At 39.0% G+C, this 21,427-nt stretch overlaps 2 protein-coding genes across 2 annotated transcripts; both read right to left on the reverse strand.

Moving 5' to 3' along the window:
* Positions 1–605: 605 nt before the first annotated feature.
* LOC308080193 (nectin-1-like) lies at positions 606–7,118 on the reverse strand (the record flags this gene model as incomplete). Its single annotated transcript, XM_080421969.1, has 5 exons — positions 7,026–7,118; positions 5,752–6,093; positions 4,049–4,330; positions 1,289–1,414; positions 606–670 (listed from the first exon to the last, which is right to left on the reverse strand). The coding sequence occupies exons 1-5, from the start codon at positions 7,066–7,068 to the stop codon at positions 606–608; spliced, it is 858 nt and encodes a 285-aa protein (XP_080278095.1). The 5' UTR covers positions 7,069–7,118.
* A 7,209-nt stretch (positions 7,119–14,327) lies between these two features.
* LOC308080194 (OX-2 membrane glycoprotein-like) lies at positions 14,328–16,832 on the reverse strand (the record flags this gene model as incomplete). The annotated part of the gene is made up of 6 exons (XM_080421970.1): positions 14,328–14,574; positions 14,856–14,952; positions 15,040–15,078; positions 15,235–15,528; positions 15,822–16,160; positions 16,763–16,832. The coding sequence occupies 6 exons, from the start codon at positions 16,830–16,832 to the stop codon at positions 14,328–14,330; spliced, it is 1,086 nt and encodes a 361-aa protein (XP_080278096.1).
* Between the last annotated feature and the right edge of the window lie 4,595 nt (positions 16,833–21,427).

Consider the following 21,427-nt stretch of genomic DNA (forward strand, 5'->3'; position numbering starts at 1 on the left):
ATACAATTTCAAATGTGAAAACATTGCAATATGCTATGATAAATTAGACAACATGTAATTATAACAAATACAAAATCAATATAATAATCAATGCTACACTTTCATAGATGTTTCCATCTTGTTAGCAAAAGATTGTATAACTCCAGACATATTAAATACAATTCCGTAATGGCATAAAAAAAGCTTGATATCAGATTATCAGGTAGAAGCTTCTGATTATTTAGTGAGCAACTGTAGTTAAAAACTGTAGTTTAATACCACTTATGGACATGAGGTGGCAGCGCTACTCTTCAGCACAGGTCAAAGTCTCTGTTTATTATGATGAATTTTGCTTTGGGTGCTAAGCCACTACACTTAATATATATATATATAACTATGGAAATCTATCCATCACATGAAGCACCCAAACATTTCATTGTCATTGTCCTCCCAAGTCTTTGCTCTATTACTAAGATATAAAGTGCTGTTACATTCACAGGACAAAATAAAACCTCTAAGCAATATTTGCCAATTATACCTGTAAGTCTGTAAAGTGCTGTGCTACTTTATATCATCAACAAACAAAATATTAATGCAAATAAATCACATGCATCTGCAGACAGATGCTACACACCCTCTTCAAACACATCCAGCTCCTCTGTGGTATTGGACAACGGTGCATTCCTGCAACCTGCTGGACAAAGCAGAACTCTTAGTAAGAAACAACAAGCAAGTAGGATTCAGCAAATACTGTATTTACCTACTGGTCTGCATTCATTAGCAGTATTCTAAATAGTTAGGGTGGGTTCAATGCAGAGGACAAATCTCACGTTTGTGCAAATATACAGTGACAAATATCCCCAAACAACTAAAACAAATAAAAAGGAGAGTGTGGTCAATACACTTCCCTTTTTACTTTACTGACACATACATTAGGACAACAAACTGAGACAGGACAAAAGAGTGAGACGTTAGAACAGCCGATTGAGACAGTGGGACAACAAGAGAGGGAGACAGTAGGACAACAGAGTGAGACAGTAGAACAGCAGAGTGAGACAGAAGGACAGCAAAGTGAGACAGTAGGGCAACAGAGAGTGAGACATTAGGACAACAGAGAGAGACAGTAGTATAACAGATTGAGACATTAGAACAGCAGAGTGAGACAACAGAGTGAGACAGAAGGACAACAGAGAGTGAGACAGAAGGACACCAGAGAGTGAGACAGGACAACAGAGAGTGAGACAGTAGGACAACAGAGAGTGAACAACTTTCCTGTCCAAAACTCCTAAAACTCATATCGTATACTTACAGTATATTGTGTTATGATGCAATATCTCATGTTTACGCCTGATCAGGAGGACAGCAGCACTTAAGACAAATATGACTGATATGATGCCTACGATCAATACAATCACCAGATGAGATGTCTCACCTCCTGGGAAAATTAGACAGCAAAAATGTTATTAGTATTGAGTTATCAGTTGGTTACATTAACTAAGCGTTTATTTGGGTTTTGAATCAATTATCCACTCACAGAGCTGATACGGCTCTGAGGTTATTATGATACAACTTTGGCTAAGGGTTAAATCATTGTTTAAACTATGTCTTTGTCAAGTCCACTTTTTAAACCAACTTATTCTTAAACACTGATGATTGATTGTGTGTGTGTGTGTACTGTATGTAAATAACTATGTAAATATGCAATTAACATTTCCTGGTGAGAAGGGTGGGGGATTTTCTAAGTGAGTGTTGTTCATCCAGAAGTAAATATTGTGTTTTTCCCTTCTATGTTATGAAGCCATCAGCTGATTTCCTTGTAGGGAAGTCACAGGGAATGCCCTGTGAAATTTCGGTAGCAGATCTACAACTCACAACACGTTGCATCGACGTATTGTGAGCTTGTAGATCTGCTATTTTCACTATTTTCTTGTATTTATTTCTTCTTTTCTTTTACCATTTCACAATAGGTGGGCCGCAGCAAGAGGGTATAGTTATTTGGGGGCCCTTGTTCATGGAAATGTTTGGGAACCTCAGAGCTATGCTATCCAATGCTATGATTATACATTATTACACCATACAACACTGTCTACTGCACAATCTAGGGCTGCCTGTAAGATACTGACTCAATCAAATATCACAATATTCTTTCACAGAATACCTCCATATGGATAATGCGATGCAATTTGGGATATGACTGTTCAGAAGATATTCACACACAAGAACACACAAGCAACAATCTTTAGTATCAATCGCGAGACAGCATAGACGTAAAGACCTCCTGGACGAAGTCTACGTAAGGCCGACGTAAACTACGTAGGGCTGTCATACGCTACACTGCAGTTTAAACACCCTTTGCGAAAGTGAAATGGATCATAAAAATACCAGAGCCAACTGTCAGATGTCCTGAAGCAGTCCACTCCAAATACAACTTTTGAATAATATATTTATGAATGAAATTACAGTGGTGAGTTGACATCTGCAAGTTAAATAAAACACTAAAGTGTCCCCATTATGCAAGTAAATTAAATATACTTAAAATACCAAAAGGAATGCAGAATGTCCCATTTCCCAAAATTAATATGTATTAAAATCTTTTGAAAATAGCAAATCTACAAGCTTGTGAAGCGTTGTGAGCTTGTAGATCTGCTAGTTTCAAAAGATGTTTTAACCATTGATAAACATGGCGAGCGCAACAGCTGTCACTTTGTGAGAGGAACTGGGGACTTTCATCATAACGTTTAACTATAAAACTTCGAAATTAAGTAAACATGTTTAGCTCAGCATCATTTATATACCTTTAGTTAACTTGGCATATGCTTAATATTTTTATCAGACGATCGGATCATCCGTGAGAGTACAATTTGTAAACTTCGGGTTCATGCATATAGAGGACGAAGCCCTGGTTCAGAGCGTTAGTGAACTACAGCCACACATGTCCGTAAAGCGTCCGTCAAGTTGCCGTACGGACGCCGGAGGTCCCATCCACTCCCATGTTAAAAAAAAAACGGAACGGTACTTCCGGTTTTAAACTTAACATGGGAGTGGATGGGACTTCCGGCGACCGTACGGAAACTTGACGGACGCTTTACGGATGTGTGGCTGTACCCACTAACGCTCTGAATCAGGGCTAGAAGCAGCGCAGCTGCCCGCGTTGTGTGTGTGTGTGTGTGTGTGTGTGTGTGTGTGTGTGAGTGTGTGTATATACATATACATATATATATATACATATATATATATATATATATATATATATATATATATATATATATATATATATATATATATATATATATATATATATATATATATAATTAAATGTGTGTGTGTGTGTGTGTGTGTGTGTGTGTGTGTGTGTGTGTGTGTGTGTGTGTGTGTGTGTGTGTGTGTGGTCGGTCTTTTCATGGATCTATTTCGCTACGTTCGGTGTTACTACCGCCCCAGGGCGCTAGTAACAAACTGCTTCGTAGGACAGCACTGCAGGGCTACGCCTCTCGCAGAAGTAGGAGGAGAGTAGGATACGCCATTCTGTCTCCCAAATGTAGTTTTAGCAGAAACGTAACGCCGTGGACGTGTGAAGCGATTGCACGTTGGGCAGAACCAGCTGCTACTAATGAGGGTAGAGCGTTGGTTTCGCCGGGTCCCAGGCTCTTACGCAGGCTGCGTAGGCAGCGCATGAGCTGAAATCTACGTGGCTGCTATGGTACTGCGCAGATTGTGTGGACGCACGTTAGACCCGTCGTACAACCTGCGCAGGATCTCAACGCAGCATCTCTACGAATCTCGTTGGGAAACGCGGCCATTGTAAATTTGATGACCAAATAGAGACATATGTTGTTCATTTCACTCAGTTACAGCAGTCGAATATGTTCAGAAAATTGTATGACTTTACTGTAATGCAGCCCTCGAAAAGACATTCCCCTGTCTAAGAAAATCCCCTTATTACAATAACCACTAATAACTACATATTCTCATATAAATATATGAATACAGCTCTACAGTCTGCTGCTTTCTATCTGAGGAAGGATTTTTGCAGGAGGTCAGTGTACTGTACAGTAAGAAAAATACTTACCACTATCATCTTCTGTACTCCTGTCACCATTCAACCATTCAATCCTGTGCCTCATCACGTTGTTTACCACACAGTCCACGTGTCCCTCTGAGTATGGTGACAGTAGAGTGAGATTACTGGTGGTGGTGAATGTGTTGTCATAATTTCGCACCATAATGTCACTCTGTCCCCCAGTGCTGTTCCACTGAATGGTCGGTGCGGGTCTCCCAGTGGCAGAACATGTGAAAACAACTTGGTCATCGCCGGATCTTTGCTGCACATCAGTTTTCACGTGTGATATACCTATACGTCAAACAAAATGTATTAATAAAAAGATCTTATTCTGCCAGTCAGAATCTAAATGGAGAGTTGAAAACTTACTTGACTGTGTTTTTCTACATTCACTGCATGAATAATTTTATGTTGGCCAACCAAACCAAAATGTGTGTTCAAATACATTTAATACATTTGTCCCAGAACCCAGATATAGTCTTCTAAATGTAACCCATCCTAACTATTACTAACTATTAATATTATAGTATTGGGCACTGTGAACCCCCTGCAGTGGGCCACTGAGCAGTGCCCATAAGTCCATGGGTGTGCAGTGTCTTGCTCAAGGATTCATTGATTGTCCCATTGCACATTTATATATCCTTTTTTTCACTCTGCCCCGGTACTCTGTCTGCCTTCTAAATCATAACAGTTTTCTTGCTATATCAGTGGTGCTCAAACTTTTTTATGTCAAGGATCCCCAAATTACATGTATTTGGCCGCTGACCCCCATCTAAAAATATTTAGTTCCAGGGACCCCCAGAAGCAAAGATTTGAGATTAAAATGTTTGCTTTAAAATTATATATATATTCAAAGATTTGCAAAAATTGCAGATCTACAAGTTCATAGCGCGTCACTTTGTGCTGTGCTATGAACTTTATATAAACTTATATTTGCTATTTTTGAATAGCCAAAGTATAAGATAATGGTTAAAGTGGTTAAAAATAATTGCGATGCTACATTAACTACTTCAGTTGGGGACCCCCCTAACCCCCCCCCCCTATTCTCCTCTATGAGGATCAAAGATGCATCAACACCACAAATAAATATTTCTATTTGGCTTCATGAGTCATGCCAGTTCTTAGATAAGGCAATGACTTCACTTTCTCTTTCAGTTGACCGTAGATGTCAGGTCCTTGATTCTCTCTCCCTCGTGCAGCACTGGCACACATGGTGAGATGATGTAACTGTTTACACACAGTGGGTGTGTAAAAATGGCTGCCTCCATTGTATTTATCCCCCTCACCCAAGATAATTTGACACCCCTGATGTAAGGAGTAAAAGCACCTGCCAGGCCATCACTGCTGAGCAGGCACTGAAAACTGATGCCATGTTATTCTCCCATTACACTGACACTATCACTCTACTCCTGTATATGACTGTGAATGCACTAGTCATCTTATGCTACATTGTGTATTTTATTTGTACTGACTGAGGGGTACTAAGCCTTTATTTTCTTTTGTAAAATCTTTACGTATATTTTATATTGTCTGTTTTTATATTTGATATTTCTTCCTTTATAACATTTTCCCAATGTAACTGCAATTTGTGGGTAACTTAAAAAAAACATAAAAATAGTTTCACCCACTATTTTCACTTGTAAACTTGTGATGCTGAAGTATGTTATGTGCTAATCTAGTGTAGCAGCCATTGTTAAACTGTAGGGATTTACCTTGCACTGTGAGGCAAGTCTGCTTTCTGCGGGAACCACTGGGGTATGCGTTGAACGTGCAAATGTAACAGGCTTCATCGTCCCATGTTAAGTTCATCACAGTGATGGACGTTGAGCTGAGCGAAGCTTTTGTGAACTCCACTTTGTTCTGGTGAGGCTCATTTATCTGACTGCCAAACCGTTTGCTGTAAGTTGCTAAGTTTTCCACCGACTCGTCCTTGTACATTCTCTGCCACGTCACCTGGAGCACACCTGCAGTGTCAGCCAATGAGCAGTGGTAATACGCTTTCCCGCCGTATACACCTGTGGTGTTTCCATTGGCGTGGAGCTGAGCAGAGACAACTATGAGAGGGAAAAAAAACATGAGAGGAAAGCAGAGTTAACATCACGGCATAGCCTATAGCAGTGGTTCTCAAAGTTCCAGCGGGTCCCCAGCTAAATTATTTAATATAGCATAAGAATCAGTTTAACAACTTTAACCCTATATACAGTACATCGCGACAAATAGCCAATGTATAGGCTATTTGATCTATTTAAGGCTATTTAGATCAGCTATTTCAAAAACAAACGTTCACATTTTGGGGGGCCACTGGCACTTTTTCAGATGGGGTTCCGCGGCCAAATACATATTAATTTGGGGGTCCTTAACATGAAAAAGTTCGAGAACCACTGACCTGTGGCCTGTAGGTCCCATAGCCCCATACATGTCTTGCAGGCAGTTAAGGCTGCATGCATTTGGTTTTGTGTGAATTAGTTGATTCGTTTCTGAGTTTCTGCTATAATAGGCCTATATTCATTTGACTCCAATCCTGCACACATTAACGATAATGATGTTTTCGTAATATAGCTTTATTGATTTATTGATAGATTTTTATTGAAAAAGTGCACATAACATGACTATTAGCATTACTGCCAAAAGTTGCCAAAAAGCTTGAGAGATTATTTCCATTGTGGACACACACACACACACACACACACACACACACACACACACACACACACACACACACACACACACACACACACACACACACACACACACACACACACACACACACACACACACACACACAGATAGAGGGGAAAACAGCCAGTTACAAAGTGCATCATGTAAGGCAGAGCATTGTTACATACAAAACAAAAGATGGCATACTTGTCGAACACAGCAGACAACAATCATTGGTAAAGGAAACAACGCCTCCTCCAAATTGAGCTGCTTCCTATAATAGCTGATATTGAGCAGTACCTTAGTAGCCTGTGATGTGATAGCTTACCTTCACTCAGCAGACAAACAAACAGTAGAGCTGATTTCCACATTGTGCTGGAGTAGATCCACGATTCACTAATGCTTTCGGTTTACGTTTCTCAGCTGCAGGGCAGCAGACCTTTAAATACCCCCAGCTGAAAGTGAAAGTAGGGATCTTCTGTGGTATTAAGGGGGAGTTTATGATGATGCAGTGTTTATAGCTAAGTATCAATCAATTAGTCCACTTTGTCAAGGGCTGCAGGACTTCCAAATAATAAAATAAAAATATTCCAATTTCTTTTTTTCAAGATCTTTTAAGAAATAGCTGATGTAGGCCTATATAGGGTTAAAGTGGTTAAACAGATTTTGATGCTGTATTAAATCATTTTGCTTTGGACTCCCTGGCTGGAACCCAAGGACCCCTGGGGGTCCCTGGAATCTGATCCCACTTTAGAGCAGTGGCTCTCAACCTTTTCAGGCGCGATCCCCAAAATAATCAGATCTGATTTTGAACTGGGTACCCCCCCCCCCACCCTGACAAGCACTTGTCATTGTAGGAGTTGAGGCATTGCATTTAGTTTGACTCGGTTCCACATATAAATATTGTGAAAATACCCAATCTACAAGCTCTCAACGCCTCGCAGTCGCAACACACAATTTATTACTCTCTTATATTGACAATTCGACCAATGTTTGACCAGTTTTTATAGTATAGTTTGTTGATTCCTTTTGATGCAGTAATGGTCTTTTTTCTTTCTTTATTTTTAGGCATTAAAAGGATATTTAAAGTCCTTAAATTGTCACTTATACTGTCATCTGGGGACCCCCCCCCCCCCAAAAAAAAACAAAAATCATGTGGGGACCCCCCTGGGGGTCCCGACCCACAGGTTGAGAACCACTGTTTAGAGAACCATTGAGTTAGCCTACTTGAGGTCACCAATAGCCTAGTAGCCTATATGAAAAGGGCTGAGCACATATCTTTTAAAGCGCTGACTTGATTATATAAAAAAAGAGAGTTCTAATGGGGGTGTAATTTCCAGGGTGTAGGCTACTTTTAATAAAGGGACAGAATTGAATTGCTTACTGTGTTAATCCTGTTTAGCTGATGCTGCTTATTTCATTTTAGCCCTACATTATCGTCCAACATCCATAATGGGTTGTTTGAGGTCAAGATGAACAACAATATTGTCACGCAATCAAATTCCCAAGAAGTGGGAATTCCCAGCAACTGTCTCTACAGTAATGTTATTATCCTTGTGGTAATTACCAAATTAGGAAATCACAACATGGCTACTGTATACAGTGTTGGAGTGTCATCATGTATGATGCCTCCTATTCTCATCATGAAATGACACACATGCATTACTGTACAGTGAACTGTACATGTGAAATTTGGTTAGGAATAGGAAGAGATGTGTCACAGAGATTCTTGTCACTACAGTTTCGTTTCTGTTAAATTCTTGAGTGATTTAGCTAGTTCCAGTATAGCATTTATTCTTTAAAAAGGTTTAGTTTTAGTTAAATTTGTATAACTAGTTATCTTGTCTTATCTCATTTTGCCAAGCCAAAGGCCTGGGCCCCACATTTTAATCATATTGACAGGCTGCTGCATATATTTAAGGGGAAATACATGTTATTCCTCTTGATTCAAAGGTAACCACCTGTAACTACAGTAAGTATGATGATGAAGTATATCCTTTTTTCACAACACAGGATATCCCAAACGATTTAGTCAGAATTGCTCAATGTCACCTGTGTAGCTTTACTGTGAAGTGTGTATGGCAGGGATCACAGTTTGTAAGCTTATGATCAACATATTTGGAGTTTGGATCCTATTCCTTGAAAGATGAATAAAAAGGCTTTCACACAATCTCATTCTAGGGATTTTTCATTTCAATACAAATGTATTATATTGCCAAATTACAAGTTGTCACTTGTAATTTGGCACTTTACATAGACCCAACATATATCCCCTGATCAAGCATTTGGAAAAAGAGGTTTATTTATTTAATTTATTATATTTACCTTTATTTAAAGGTGGTTTAATTATAATAATTTGTTGTTTAAATAATGTAACTTTCATTTAACCAGGAGAGTCACATCGAGGCCTCTTCAGTGAGAATTGGTAAAACACACATACAAACATCAGGACGTTTACCTTAGGCCAAGAGGTTCCTCACATCTAGAGATACCTACTGTATGTTGCACCGCCGATCCGACCAATATGTCTGAGTGTTGGGGGCTTTGTCAGAGTACCCGTTGTACCTGTCTGTGTCCCTTTTGTGCCCATACTGTGTATGGAGATCTTTGTATCTGTCAGTCCTTGTCCCTTTTATGCCCATATATGGAGATCTCTGATCATGATATGATTTTTGTACTTTTACTGAAGGTGAAGTATTTATAAAGCTCACAAACTTCACACAGGGAGTTATAACTAAAGATTGGGCAGGGAAGCCATGCCAATTGTAATAGACTCCATATTGTCTTGTTTAAAGAGGAGAGTGGTTAGTCCACTTGTCACACTCATACACATTAAAGCTGAAAGTAAAGAAAATACTCCATAAAGAGGGGTCATGTGGCAGTGATAGACTTATAATAGACAACTTAACCAGTACATAAGTAACAGACACATGATCTCAATTCTCTATCACACCTGGGAAGTACCTGCCCTACCTGTGAGTTGACTCGTGTAACAGAGATGTGACGCTGTAACCATATAGCCTCCAGCGGGTTGTGACAACTTGTGAGGTGTCAAACAGTGAAGAAGCTGTGGACAGAGTTAAAGCCTAATTTATACTTCCTCTTACAACAGCATTGTGCACCGACAATCTGTTATTTCTGGACATTTTTGGACAACATAGCACAGCCTACCGGTCTCAGACCATACATGAACAAATCACAACAGAAATCTTCTCTCCCATACCTTCGACCTTCTGTCTACACAAAAAAAGAGTGACATGCTTTCCTGTTATTTATTCATCTTGCTTTCATATTTTGTTATATTCCTCTATCATTTACCTTGACAAACTTGACAAAAATATGTATTAATCTTTTACAATAATATCCTGCTACTGGTTTCAGAAAATGTCATATATTGTGCTAATTGTTCCACTGAGTTAATGAACATTGGTCTCTCTTGCACACATTTCCTGGTCTTCGGAGCAGCGGAACCATCATGGTTCTATTGGCAGGGAGAACCACAGGGTTCTGAGTGACCAGACTGTGTTGACGTGACAGTCTGGTAGAGATCACTGGTCCTCTTGGTCCTATGAAAATGCATGTTTAAAAAGTTGATTAATTGGATGAAAAGATGATGGCACAGAGTAGCTTAGACTGTTGAAAAGTATAGAAAAAAACTTCACTGGAGAGTGAAGAGTTGCTGCTGTGATGAATGAGACAGAGATATCTGGGTTTATTTTTCTGTTTCATAGAAAACAAAGTACAGAGTTAATGTGCTTGTGCTATGAAAACACTAAACTGCAACAAGCATAATAGCTATTAGTTCTATTCTTTTCCTCATTTTTTAAGCTAAACAATGATGGCAAGGGGAAAGCCCTTTGAAAGATAATAGTTGTTTTCTAATATGGCCTTTTGTAAATGATCTTACAAATGATCTTACAAAATTGAAAAGTTGCAATGCTATTGTACTGTAGTACCATTATTACAACTGAACATATAGAATACATACATTTATAATGTATGTATAATGAAGCACCAATATTTATGATTTAAAGACCTACAGTATAAACCGGGTTATTATTCATGGACAATCCAAGACCCTGGAATCATCTTAACTTTTCACCCGATAAACCTGAAATAATCCACATTATCACATTAACTATACTTACTCTTCACAGTAACGTTGAGTTGGACAATATATGTTGTTCCATTGAATGAACACACAGTAGATTAGATACCATTATCTGCTGGTGTGTATTTGTTGAGATGTAGAAACATTCTCTTATTCTTTTTTAACAGTAGATGGCATTATTGTGCAAGTACATAATTAATCATGTTTTTGCACACAGTATAATAATAGTAAAACTGAAATATGACAGATGAGATATTAAAGTGATACATGATGTCACTGCACTTGCTGGGAAGACTTTATAAATGTACCTTCAGTGGTGTGACATATTATATATAATATCATCAATCAAAATGAGAAATACAAGAATGAGCATAATTGTAAAGTAGTCTCCAGTCATGATGACCAAGTCAATTACTTCAACAGGTTTTTCATGACACTAGGAAATGGTCTAATTGTAAACATGTAGCTGCTAGTTGTGTTGCGCTGCCTGTCACCACAACTATGTGCAATATATTTCTAACACTTTGATTGCACTGGGCTTCATTTTTCCTTTTTTTTTTTACAGTGATGGAGTACAATAACTACGTAAAATATATAATATAATAATAATATAATATCACAGTAATTGTATTTATAAATTCTTACAATCAACAGTTCAATTAAATTCCCGTCCATTCACCCCATAAACAGAGCCATGAGTAAGAAGAGCACTTTAGTATAAATAGACATAATAGAAAGCCATAGGTTAAAAAAATATTTTTTAAAGCAAACATTTGTGTGGGACCTGGATCACTTGACATTTCTTCACCACTTTCAAGACACTTACCAAATCCTGATTAATTCAGCAACAAACCAGTACTCATGTCTACGCTTCTTTATCTATTGGAGACTTTCTGCTGTTGTTTTTTTTTTTTTTTTCATTTTACTTGCATCTGTTTTTAGGTTCTTTTTTGTGCAGTTCATATCCACAGAATGGAAATACCCGTAGGCCTGTACCTCAACTAGCATCCAGCTTTAGGTATTGTACACTGAGGGTGAGGGCAGGCAGTGGTACTTTCAGGTATCAGATGACATAGTGAACTGGAAGTGTAAGCCTGAGGCATGCACGGGAAAAGGTTTAGTTTAGAGCGAGGTGTACAGTTTAAGAATCCTATTATCTTTTTTCTCATTGGAGCCTCTTTATTGAATGACTCCAAAAAGGAGACCAAGTCATTATAAATCAAGCCCCCCTTACTCTGCTGTGTTTGAAACAAACCACCACAAAAACAGGAGGAAGCTATTTAGGCTACATGACTCTCAAAGACCAGGCCACAGACAGGATGTTATGAACAACAACCTGAATGTTCTTGCTAATTCTATTCAAAGACAAATTGATATCAATCAATTCCTGATGAAAACGACAGCAGATATCCCTCAGGACTCAGGAGAGACATGAAAGGAAGGAGTCAGAGAACACTAATAGGAAGGCAGAAAGGGCCATCCATAGGGTTCATCGTGAAGGTGCACAGGCAATCCAGCCAGAAGTTTTGGAGATATGATGTTTGGGACGGACAGACAGACCCATCAAAAGTGGATGAAGATGGAGTTGCTGCTCTTATCTGCTTATTTCACAGGTGATTCAGTATCTTTTTCCAGGGGCCCCTGGTTGGTCTGGATGATTGGACCCTGTTTGTATGGCTGGTATGTGTTTTGAATCTTATGTTATATTTATTTATTTATATATATATTTCTTGTACATTGATTATATGACTGTTTTTGATGCTGAACAGTTATGTTTAGGTACAATAGAATAACACATCTGCTATCAGTTAGATACTTTACTTATGTCTGCTCATTCATTCTGGGACCGAAATGGAATTAAGTCTGATAATTCTATTGTACAAATCAAAGACACTACTCGACAAAACAACACTTGTCTTTTGATGCACACAATTGTTGCAGGGATTGAAGCTGTGACTTTGCAGCATGCACCCACCAACCCAACCACTCTTTTAGTCTTAGAGGTTCAAGGTTGTATTTTATTGTTACAATGCACAGGTTCGTAAGAGTAAAACTTATTTTCTTTCTGCTTCCTTCAGACAATGTAGCAGCATAGGTAATAATAAGTGAAGAAAGAGAAAAGCAAAAGCAAGAAATAGTCAGTAGTTAAAGACTCATCTTAGTTTCAGCAATTCATTTGCTGATCTATTCTTTAACTGATCCAATTAACTGTTGCAGACAGAATTTTACAACTTCCTGTATTGCAAATGACCAAAGTAATGTACAGACCAGGAGGTCGCTAAAATTACAGACATAAACAAGACACACAGTTCAAAGGCACAAACAAACAAATCAACAATAAAAACAAACAACAATAAAATCAGCCACATCAGGGGGATTCTGATTGGGACAATTCAAATGCTAACAAGTAAAAGTGCGTCTTGAACCTTAAATTATTAAAAGGAGGTCTAATATTGAAGGGAACGCTGTTCCACAGTCTAGGGGGCTGTGAGAAGCCCCAAGTCAGCTGACCTGACTCACCTGAGGGACTTGGAGGTAGAAGGAGGGGTTAAAAGGAATTGACAATACTATTGATGAATGTCAACGCTTTCACATTAGCACAAACCCATATCCATTAAAACAGAGTTACAAAACTATGACCTCACAATGGATATTTTTGACTCCCCAGATTATGCCAATCACATTTCATAACATAGGAACTCTGAACCCATATGACAAAGCACACCAAAGACTTTTACTGTATAACTTCATCTAGTTTTCAAATGTGTCCATATCTGTATGTACATCCGGCAGAGCTCCCCTTCTGGCAGTGCTTGATCAGAAAATCCTTCTGATCCTATACTCCTAAATATTTTTAACTCACACCTGAGGAGAAAATGTTATGTCTGCCCTCTTGTGACGAGTTGTAGCACTGCTGTTGGTCTGGAAATGTATGTTTAATTTAGATTTGTACAAGTAAAAAAAACAAAACAAGGGCCATCGCCTTTTACAATTTACAATTTAGACATTTAGCAGATTAGCTTAATCCAGAGCAATTCACAGTAAGTAAGGTAAACACAAGGTAGTAGTGTAGTGCCTCAGTAATCTAGGATCATAGGTAAACCAATAACCTATCATCAGCCTAAACATTATAATGTTTAAAAAAAAATATGTAGCCTACAATGAAATGTATACTTACTTTGATGCCCCCCCCCCCCGCAATAGTAGGTCTATGGTGATTTCATAAACTATCATCTAAAATTATAATTTAAAGAAAAAGAAATAGCTTATAGAACATAAGTATACCAGTAATGGTATAGAGCATATAAAATACACCACAGTATCTACTGTATGGTGTATAGTTAGTATATTGTGTAGGTTGGAGGCAGAGGTACAGCAAGTTTGGGCCCACTACATGAAAGAGCAAAACGGGCTCGACCAATAAACTCGACTTGCGCATGGAGGTAGTTCATGACATAAACACATAAAGGACATGCAAATGCTTAAGGGCCCATGATGTCATATGGAGTCAGTCAGCTATTAAGTCACTTTTGTGACATCAGGCATGTCTATATTTGGGCATAATCCAGGATCTAATCTGGATTCCAGTTTCTGGATTCCAGATAAACTGGACACGTTAGTAGTGTATATGTAGAGTAGCTGTTTCAATGCAGGCATCACACACATGAGTTTTGAGTCACAGTTTCCACTATCAATTTCCACGAGATGATCAGCAGTTTTGTTCCCTGGACTTTTCTCATCGTGTGGAACTAAAGGCTCCTGTGTCCTAGAAAAGGGGGAAAAGACATTCAAGTTAAAATAGTTCCGAAACTAGGTTTAGTCTTATTTAATGATATCCCAATGGACAGATAGAAATGGCAGAAACTGTCTTACTCTTTCAACATTGTTATTGTCATCTGTTTCATTTCAGGATCATTGTACAACCTAAAGCACCAGTAATGAAAGAGAAAGAAAAAGCTTAGACCAGGAAAGTCATCAATCTATGTTCAGAAAACATCTCACGTTCAGCAGAGCTGAAACTCAAAGACGTTTATTACAGAATGTTACCTTGTTCCTTTGTGTTGAAGTCTTAAGACTAATCCTGTGATGATTACACCAACACCAATGACAGCAGCAGCACAGATAACCACAGATTCACCATCAACTGTGATGAAAAGATGAAATTGTTCATGTTGTTTTACAGTGAAATCACTCAAAACTAAAACAGGCACATTGATGAACAAGAACTTACTGCAAACACTCAGGTCTACTTCAGATTTCTCAAACACATCTGGGAAAAGAACGTATTATAGAGTAATTAGTAACATTATCTATCCATCCATCCAACAATCTACCCATCAACATAAACATGAAGGTCACAAACATTCAATCTATGTTTTTAACCGTGAACTTTAAACGAAATAGAGGAAATGAAATAATCTCTCACCTTGTTTGTCAGAATAAATGACCCTTGACGCCTCCTTGACAATCCCGGAGGAGAGACGCACCATACAGTGAACCTGTGTGCCGTTACTACAGAACCTTTCCAATGTGACAGTACTGGTCACTGTGATGGTACCATTAGTGTTGGCTACAAGAACAGTGGTGTAGTTTGAAGATCCAACATGTCTGGGGACCTCCAGAGTTACTGTCGGAGCAGGATGGGACACAGCTGAACAGGACACAACCATCTGCTCTGTGCTGTTGGGCTTTGTGACGTGTAATATGGGCTCAGGTTGTTCTGAAAAACAATAATTAAATCTATTGTTTTTTCCCCTCTTGATAATTTTTGACAAATTGTATTATACTTGTGAGGACATTCCAAAGAAGTCTTCTACATTCACTCACCAACCCCTAACCCCCTTTGTTTTCAGGACATAATTACAATCACTCACACACACACACACACACACACACACACACACACACACACACACACACACACACACACACACACACACACACACACACACACACACACACACACACACACACACACACACACACACACACACACACCCCCCCCTACCTTACCATAAACTGTGAGGCAGGTTTTCTTATAGATGGCTCCTTCAGGATAGGCATTAAATAAACATCTGTAACAGCAATTGTCTGCTTTGGTTACATTCCTGACCACTATGGTACTATTCTGCAGTCCTGTGTCTTTAAACTGCACTTTATCATGAAAGGGAGGGTTAATCTTGGTGCCAAAACGTTTGTTGTAGGTGGCAACATCCTCCGTTCCTCCAGGTATCATTTTCTGCCATGTAACTTGAAGGACGTTCTTGGATTGTGTGAGTTGGCAGGTGAAACAGGCCTCCTCTCCCACCATGGCCGTTACAAGATCCTGTGTTTGGATCATCTCTGATAGACCTATAGGTTGAGGAGAAGAACAGGGGTCACATCACCATGTCTGGCTTGTTATGGACATTTTCATCTAAACGTCACGGACATACAAAATGAGTGGTCAAAAATAATACCAGAAACACATTGGCCTATGACCTGTACTGTACACCAGTGGAGTCCTAATGTGCCATATAGTGTCTACGCCAAATTGCTACACATTTACGAGAATATTTCTGCATTCATTAAATCAGTGTCCTACATATTTTGAAGAAAACCTGAAGACTGGCAAGTCAGCCATTGTATACAGGCATCATCATGGTCCAACATGTCTCACTGTAAACAGGCATCAATATAACATGGTCCAAGTCTACTCACTGTATTATACTGGCATCAATATAACATGGCACATGTCTATTCACTGTACAGTATTATACTGGCATCAATATAACATGGCACATGTCTATTCACTGTACAGTATTATACTGGCATCAATATAACATGGCACATGTCTATAACATGGCACAAGTCTATTCACTTCATACTGGCTGTATACAACCACGTGGCTGGTATTATTCAAGCGACTTGATTAGTATTTATAATTATTTCTGTAGGCTATTAAGCCACATTACCTTCTACATGATGAAGAGCAAGCAGGCAGATGAGAAAGCCTATGCCGGCTGATTTCACGATGCTGATCATGGAGAGATTCTTAGTTATTTCCAGACAGTGTTGGTACTGTTGTGAATGAAGGAGCTCGCCTATATGTTCAAAGACACGCCCCGCCCCTAAAGCGACATACTTTCTTAAGAATGATCCAGGGTTCGAGCCTTTCTTCCACAGAAATTCCCCACTCTGTCTGCCCTGCCCTGCAGCAGTGAGAGCAGGCACAGTCCATAAAGTTATAATAGTATCGGTGCAGTCTCAAATTCCCATTTCCGGGAATCCAGTGCCGTGCTTAGGGACCAGTCGAAATTTACATAAGGGGGGGTATGGAGGAAAATAGGGGAGGGTCATGCCTTTCTAATTTTGGTCCAAGGGAGGGTCAGCTAATTTTACTTTGAATCCAAGGGAGGGTCATGCAATTTTGAATTGATAAAATAGTCCGTTTTTTATATACCTTTTTAGTACAGCAGAACAGTGGTCAATGACCCCTCTCCATTTCAAAGGATACAAAGAATTCAAATCAAGTAACACCTTGTCTATTTAGAATCAATGACGGTCGTTAACAAGCCATCAACGCACAGCGAGTGTGAACGACCCAGTCAAATCTATTCAGCGTCTTAACGATGGTGGTTGAACAATTAAGCAAAACTTCAACAGGCGTTATTGGAGAGATGCATTATAAATAGGCCTACTATAACTGGATATTCATAATCATTTGAAGTAATTCTGTGCATGTGATTAATGTGGATCTATATGGACAGTTGTGTATAGATGCCTAGCTCCACAAGTAAAACCAGAAGCATCAGGCCATAATTGATAGCCTAATTTGTTTTATGTAGGCAACAGTGTAGTTGTAGTCACTGTAGTTGATAATTAAAAGGGCAGAGTGACAAAAGTTTTAAACTACTGGTTACCAAATATTCAACTTTCTTCAATCTGACCAGGATTCAATGGGTTTCCCACATGTAAGATGAGAACACTATCCATTCTGCTACCACTACTGCAGATATACACTGTGCATTTAGCAAGACTGACTACACTACAGCAATGTTCTAATCAATGTGGAAAGCAAAACATTGGACATATCAGTTTTAAATGTCATGTTGTATTTGATGGGGAGGGTTAGGGCTGTCAAGAATTTCACAATACGATACATGATGTTGGGCATGATATCGATATGATATATTATTAATGTTCTTCTCTCATGTATCATCAACATTGGCCATCATCTTATAAATAACGTTATAAAGCAAGTTAGAAACAATTACAAAGTGCTTTGTACACACAAATAAATACATTTGTGCAAGCTTAATGGAGAAGTGAAGTTCTCACTAACTATAAACCCATTGTTTCAGAGGACAGATAGACACTAATATAACAAATATAATATAATATAAGACTGCATAACTAAAAATTCCACAAACCTCATATTTTTGTCATCTGGACTTTACCAACCAAGTGCAGCCTAGTTATTTCCAACAGCTATAAAACATCTATAATACCAGATACAGTATAATACAATCTTAGATTAGATGTAGGCCTATTTGAGAGTGCAGATGCATGTCACATTAACGAGCGTCAACGAGCATCAGCTGACACACAACACCTCCCCTCTGCAGTGCTTTAAACTGAAAGTGACTGACTGGAGTCTGTTTCATTTCTCTCCAAAATACCTTGAATATGATGGAGGACATGATTAATAATTACTATGATTATGATAAGCTTTACATTTCATATCATACAATAAAAACTCCTAACTTTCACCGGCAAAAAAAAAGAAAGTGTTTTTTTTGTATTAAAAAATCAATTAAAAAAATATTACGATACAGTATGACATCATGACAATACCTATCATCACATTTTAATACCACGATAGGCTATATCGTGACACAATATATCGTGACACTTCTAGGCGGGGAGGGTTACTCTTTTTTTTGTAATCACTTGGGGAGGGTCATTGATTTTTTTTTTTTGTCAAAGGGAGGGTCATGGCATTTTAGATCAGGGCACATACATTTCCTCCATGCCCCCCCTTATGTAAATTTCGACTGGTCCCTTATTATAAAAGACTGTGGGCTTGTTTTCTGTAAAGTTGCTTGTAAATATTACGGGTTGCGTTTTTTTGGGCTTGTTTCTAAAGTGTAGTTGCTTATTTGGGCTCGTTTCTAACAGTTGCTAATTTGGGCTTGTTAACTCATGTTGTTTAAACCAGTGGTTCTCAAAGATTTTCATGTAGCCTACTTGGCCACAAATTGAAGAAAACAAAGAAAGAGTGAAATCATGAAAACAATACTGCGTGCCTGTAGTCCATGACATTGACACCGATGGATTTATTTAAAATGTGAATGAATAACCTCCGCGTCACCACCAGGCTTTTTCAATCGCGGACTCTCTTTTCCCGGTGTTTCGACCAACCTCGCATCACCAGTTTGGGATAGGCATAATAGGGAGTCCCCTTTTTCAACACACGGTAGAACAGAAACTACGCTGCTGCCTGCTTCATGAGAAATCACGTGATCTACCACCAATGCATTCTACCATGCTGGGCATCGAGGGCTAACCTCGGCAGATCCCTGGAATCAATCCTATCACAGCAGGAGACGGGTTTCTTGGTTTCAGAATTCTTACCAAAGGAAAATGAAACACGTGCAGATTTTTCCACGATTCCAGGTAAAAATTAACTGACTAATTTAAGAAAAATGCATGTATGTAGGCTACTTTGTACACTGTCAATAAATAAATCTTTAAAAAAAAGTGCCCACTGTGAACCGTTATTCTATTCATTTTTGGGCAGTGGTGCACTGTGTGTCCACCCCTGTCACTTAGGCCTGCCAAACTCCCACTGTGACAATCAAGGAGGGGGGGACGGGGACGAGGACGGGGGGGGACTCCCCAAGCGGGTTTCTCCCCCCGAAGCATTTTAACAGAGTAGATGCAATTTCCTGTGTTCTGGTGAGTTTGATACCAAATCAAGGAAAAATTACAACCAAGGAAACCTGCAGAATCTGAGTAGCCTACTCCTAGTCGAATTAGCCTACTCAAATACAAATTCAAGTTGCTCATCAAATTTGTTGCTAATTGAGTTAAAAGGGAGTATTCGCTTTAAAAAAAAATACATTGTGAGCTTGTAGATCGGCTATTTTCACTATTTGCTTAAGTGGTTGCTACGAAACCCTTAGGTCTAGGGGAGAGTTTGTAACATAAAAATGTAAAGGTTAAATACATTTACCGGGCTGTTGAACATGAGGTGCAAATACATTTGGACACCACACACAAGGTTCTAAAGGGCAAAAATGTTCTGCTTAGTGATCTATGGATCAATATTTACAATATGCACCAGACATTGACAAAATGCACAGGGCATAAAAAAAAAAGAAGCCACAACCAGCTCAGGACATGGATGTTGCCAAAATAACAAACAAAGCAGCGAGGGAAAACAAACACAGACTGACTAGATATGAAACCAAAAGCCTGCCTACCTAATTACTCTAAGCAAGGTTCAGAAATACAAAAGTGGCAACCACCTTATAGAGGCCTCTGTCTTACCTGTCCCAGGGCAGGGCATAAATAAACACTTTACAAAGTAGGATAACAAATACTAAAGATTCAAAGGTGCTTGATAATCAAAGCACAAGCTTACAGACATATGGCTACAAAAGACAAGGCTACAAACTGACAGGTTGAATGAATGAGTAAGTGATGAGCTGAGGTTGAAATTGATGGAGGTGGAGTCAGAGGCAGGACCAAGAAATGGGAAGGGGACGACCTGGTAATGGTTGATTGACAGCAGATAATGAGGTGATGGTGACTTGAAGTGCCTGCAGAGAAGGATAGAGAGAGGGAGAGAGAGACAGTTAGGGAGGACACAAAAAACAAAACAACGTGGAACGTAACACGGCCACCAACAAGAACAAACTTGTAAAATTAACTCAGACTGAACAATAGACCCAACATATCTTGCACAAGGCACACATTTGTGGATAATAAAGACATCTAATCTAATCTAATCTAAAGTCAAAACACAAATAGTGAACAAGAACTGACTCCCAGACTTTTTTCAGGACACAGTCAGGACCATTATTAGTCAGGGGCTCACTAGTCTGTTGGCCTATGTTTACACAGCCAGAACCTCCCACCGGACTGTCCTCGATCTGAGGAGTGACAGCAGACTCAAAACAAGGGGTGACAGACACATGCATCTGCCTCCTGAGCTGCAACTGGTTCATGTGTGACTAACCTGTGACTAACCTGCGTAGAGTCAGGGGCTAGCTGTTACTTAAGCTTAAGCCTTCAGCACACTCCTGATGTTCTTTATATCATGAAATAAAATTACACTCTGGTATATTTCTGTTAAGTACTAAAAAGAAGCACACAATACTATTTTGTGATCTAGAGTCCAGTTATCATGGTAAAACCTTGCTTATAAATATCAATTTCTAGGCATAGTAGTTGTTCTTTTGTTGTAATATCCATACAGATTGCACAGAGAAGCCACACTGTTATTAGAACCTGTTTTGTTTGCTTCATTTTGACAGACGGTGTAATGATACAGGAAACAGGATGGTGAAGGGGAGTTATGTGTTAACTATGATGGAAAAAATTGTTATGGGGTCGCCGATGGCCTGGCGGTT

This window comes from Gymnoscopelus braueri (assembly GCF_963280865.1).
Source record: "Gymnoscopelus braueri genome assembly, chromosome: 24".
NCBI classification, from domain to species: domain Eukaryota; kingdom Metazoa; phylum Chordata; class Actinopteri; order Myctophiformes; family Myctophidae; genus Gymnoscopelus; species Gymnoscopelus braueri.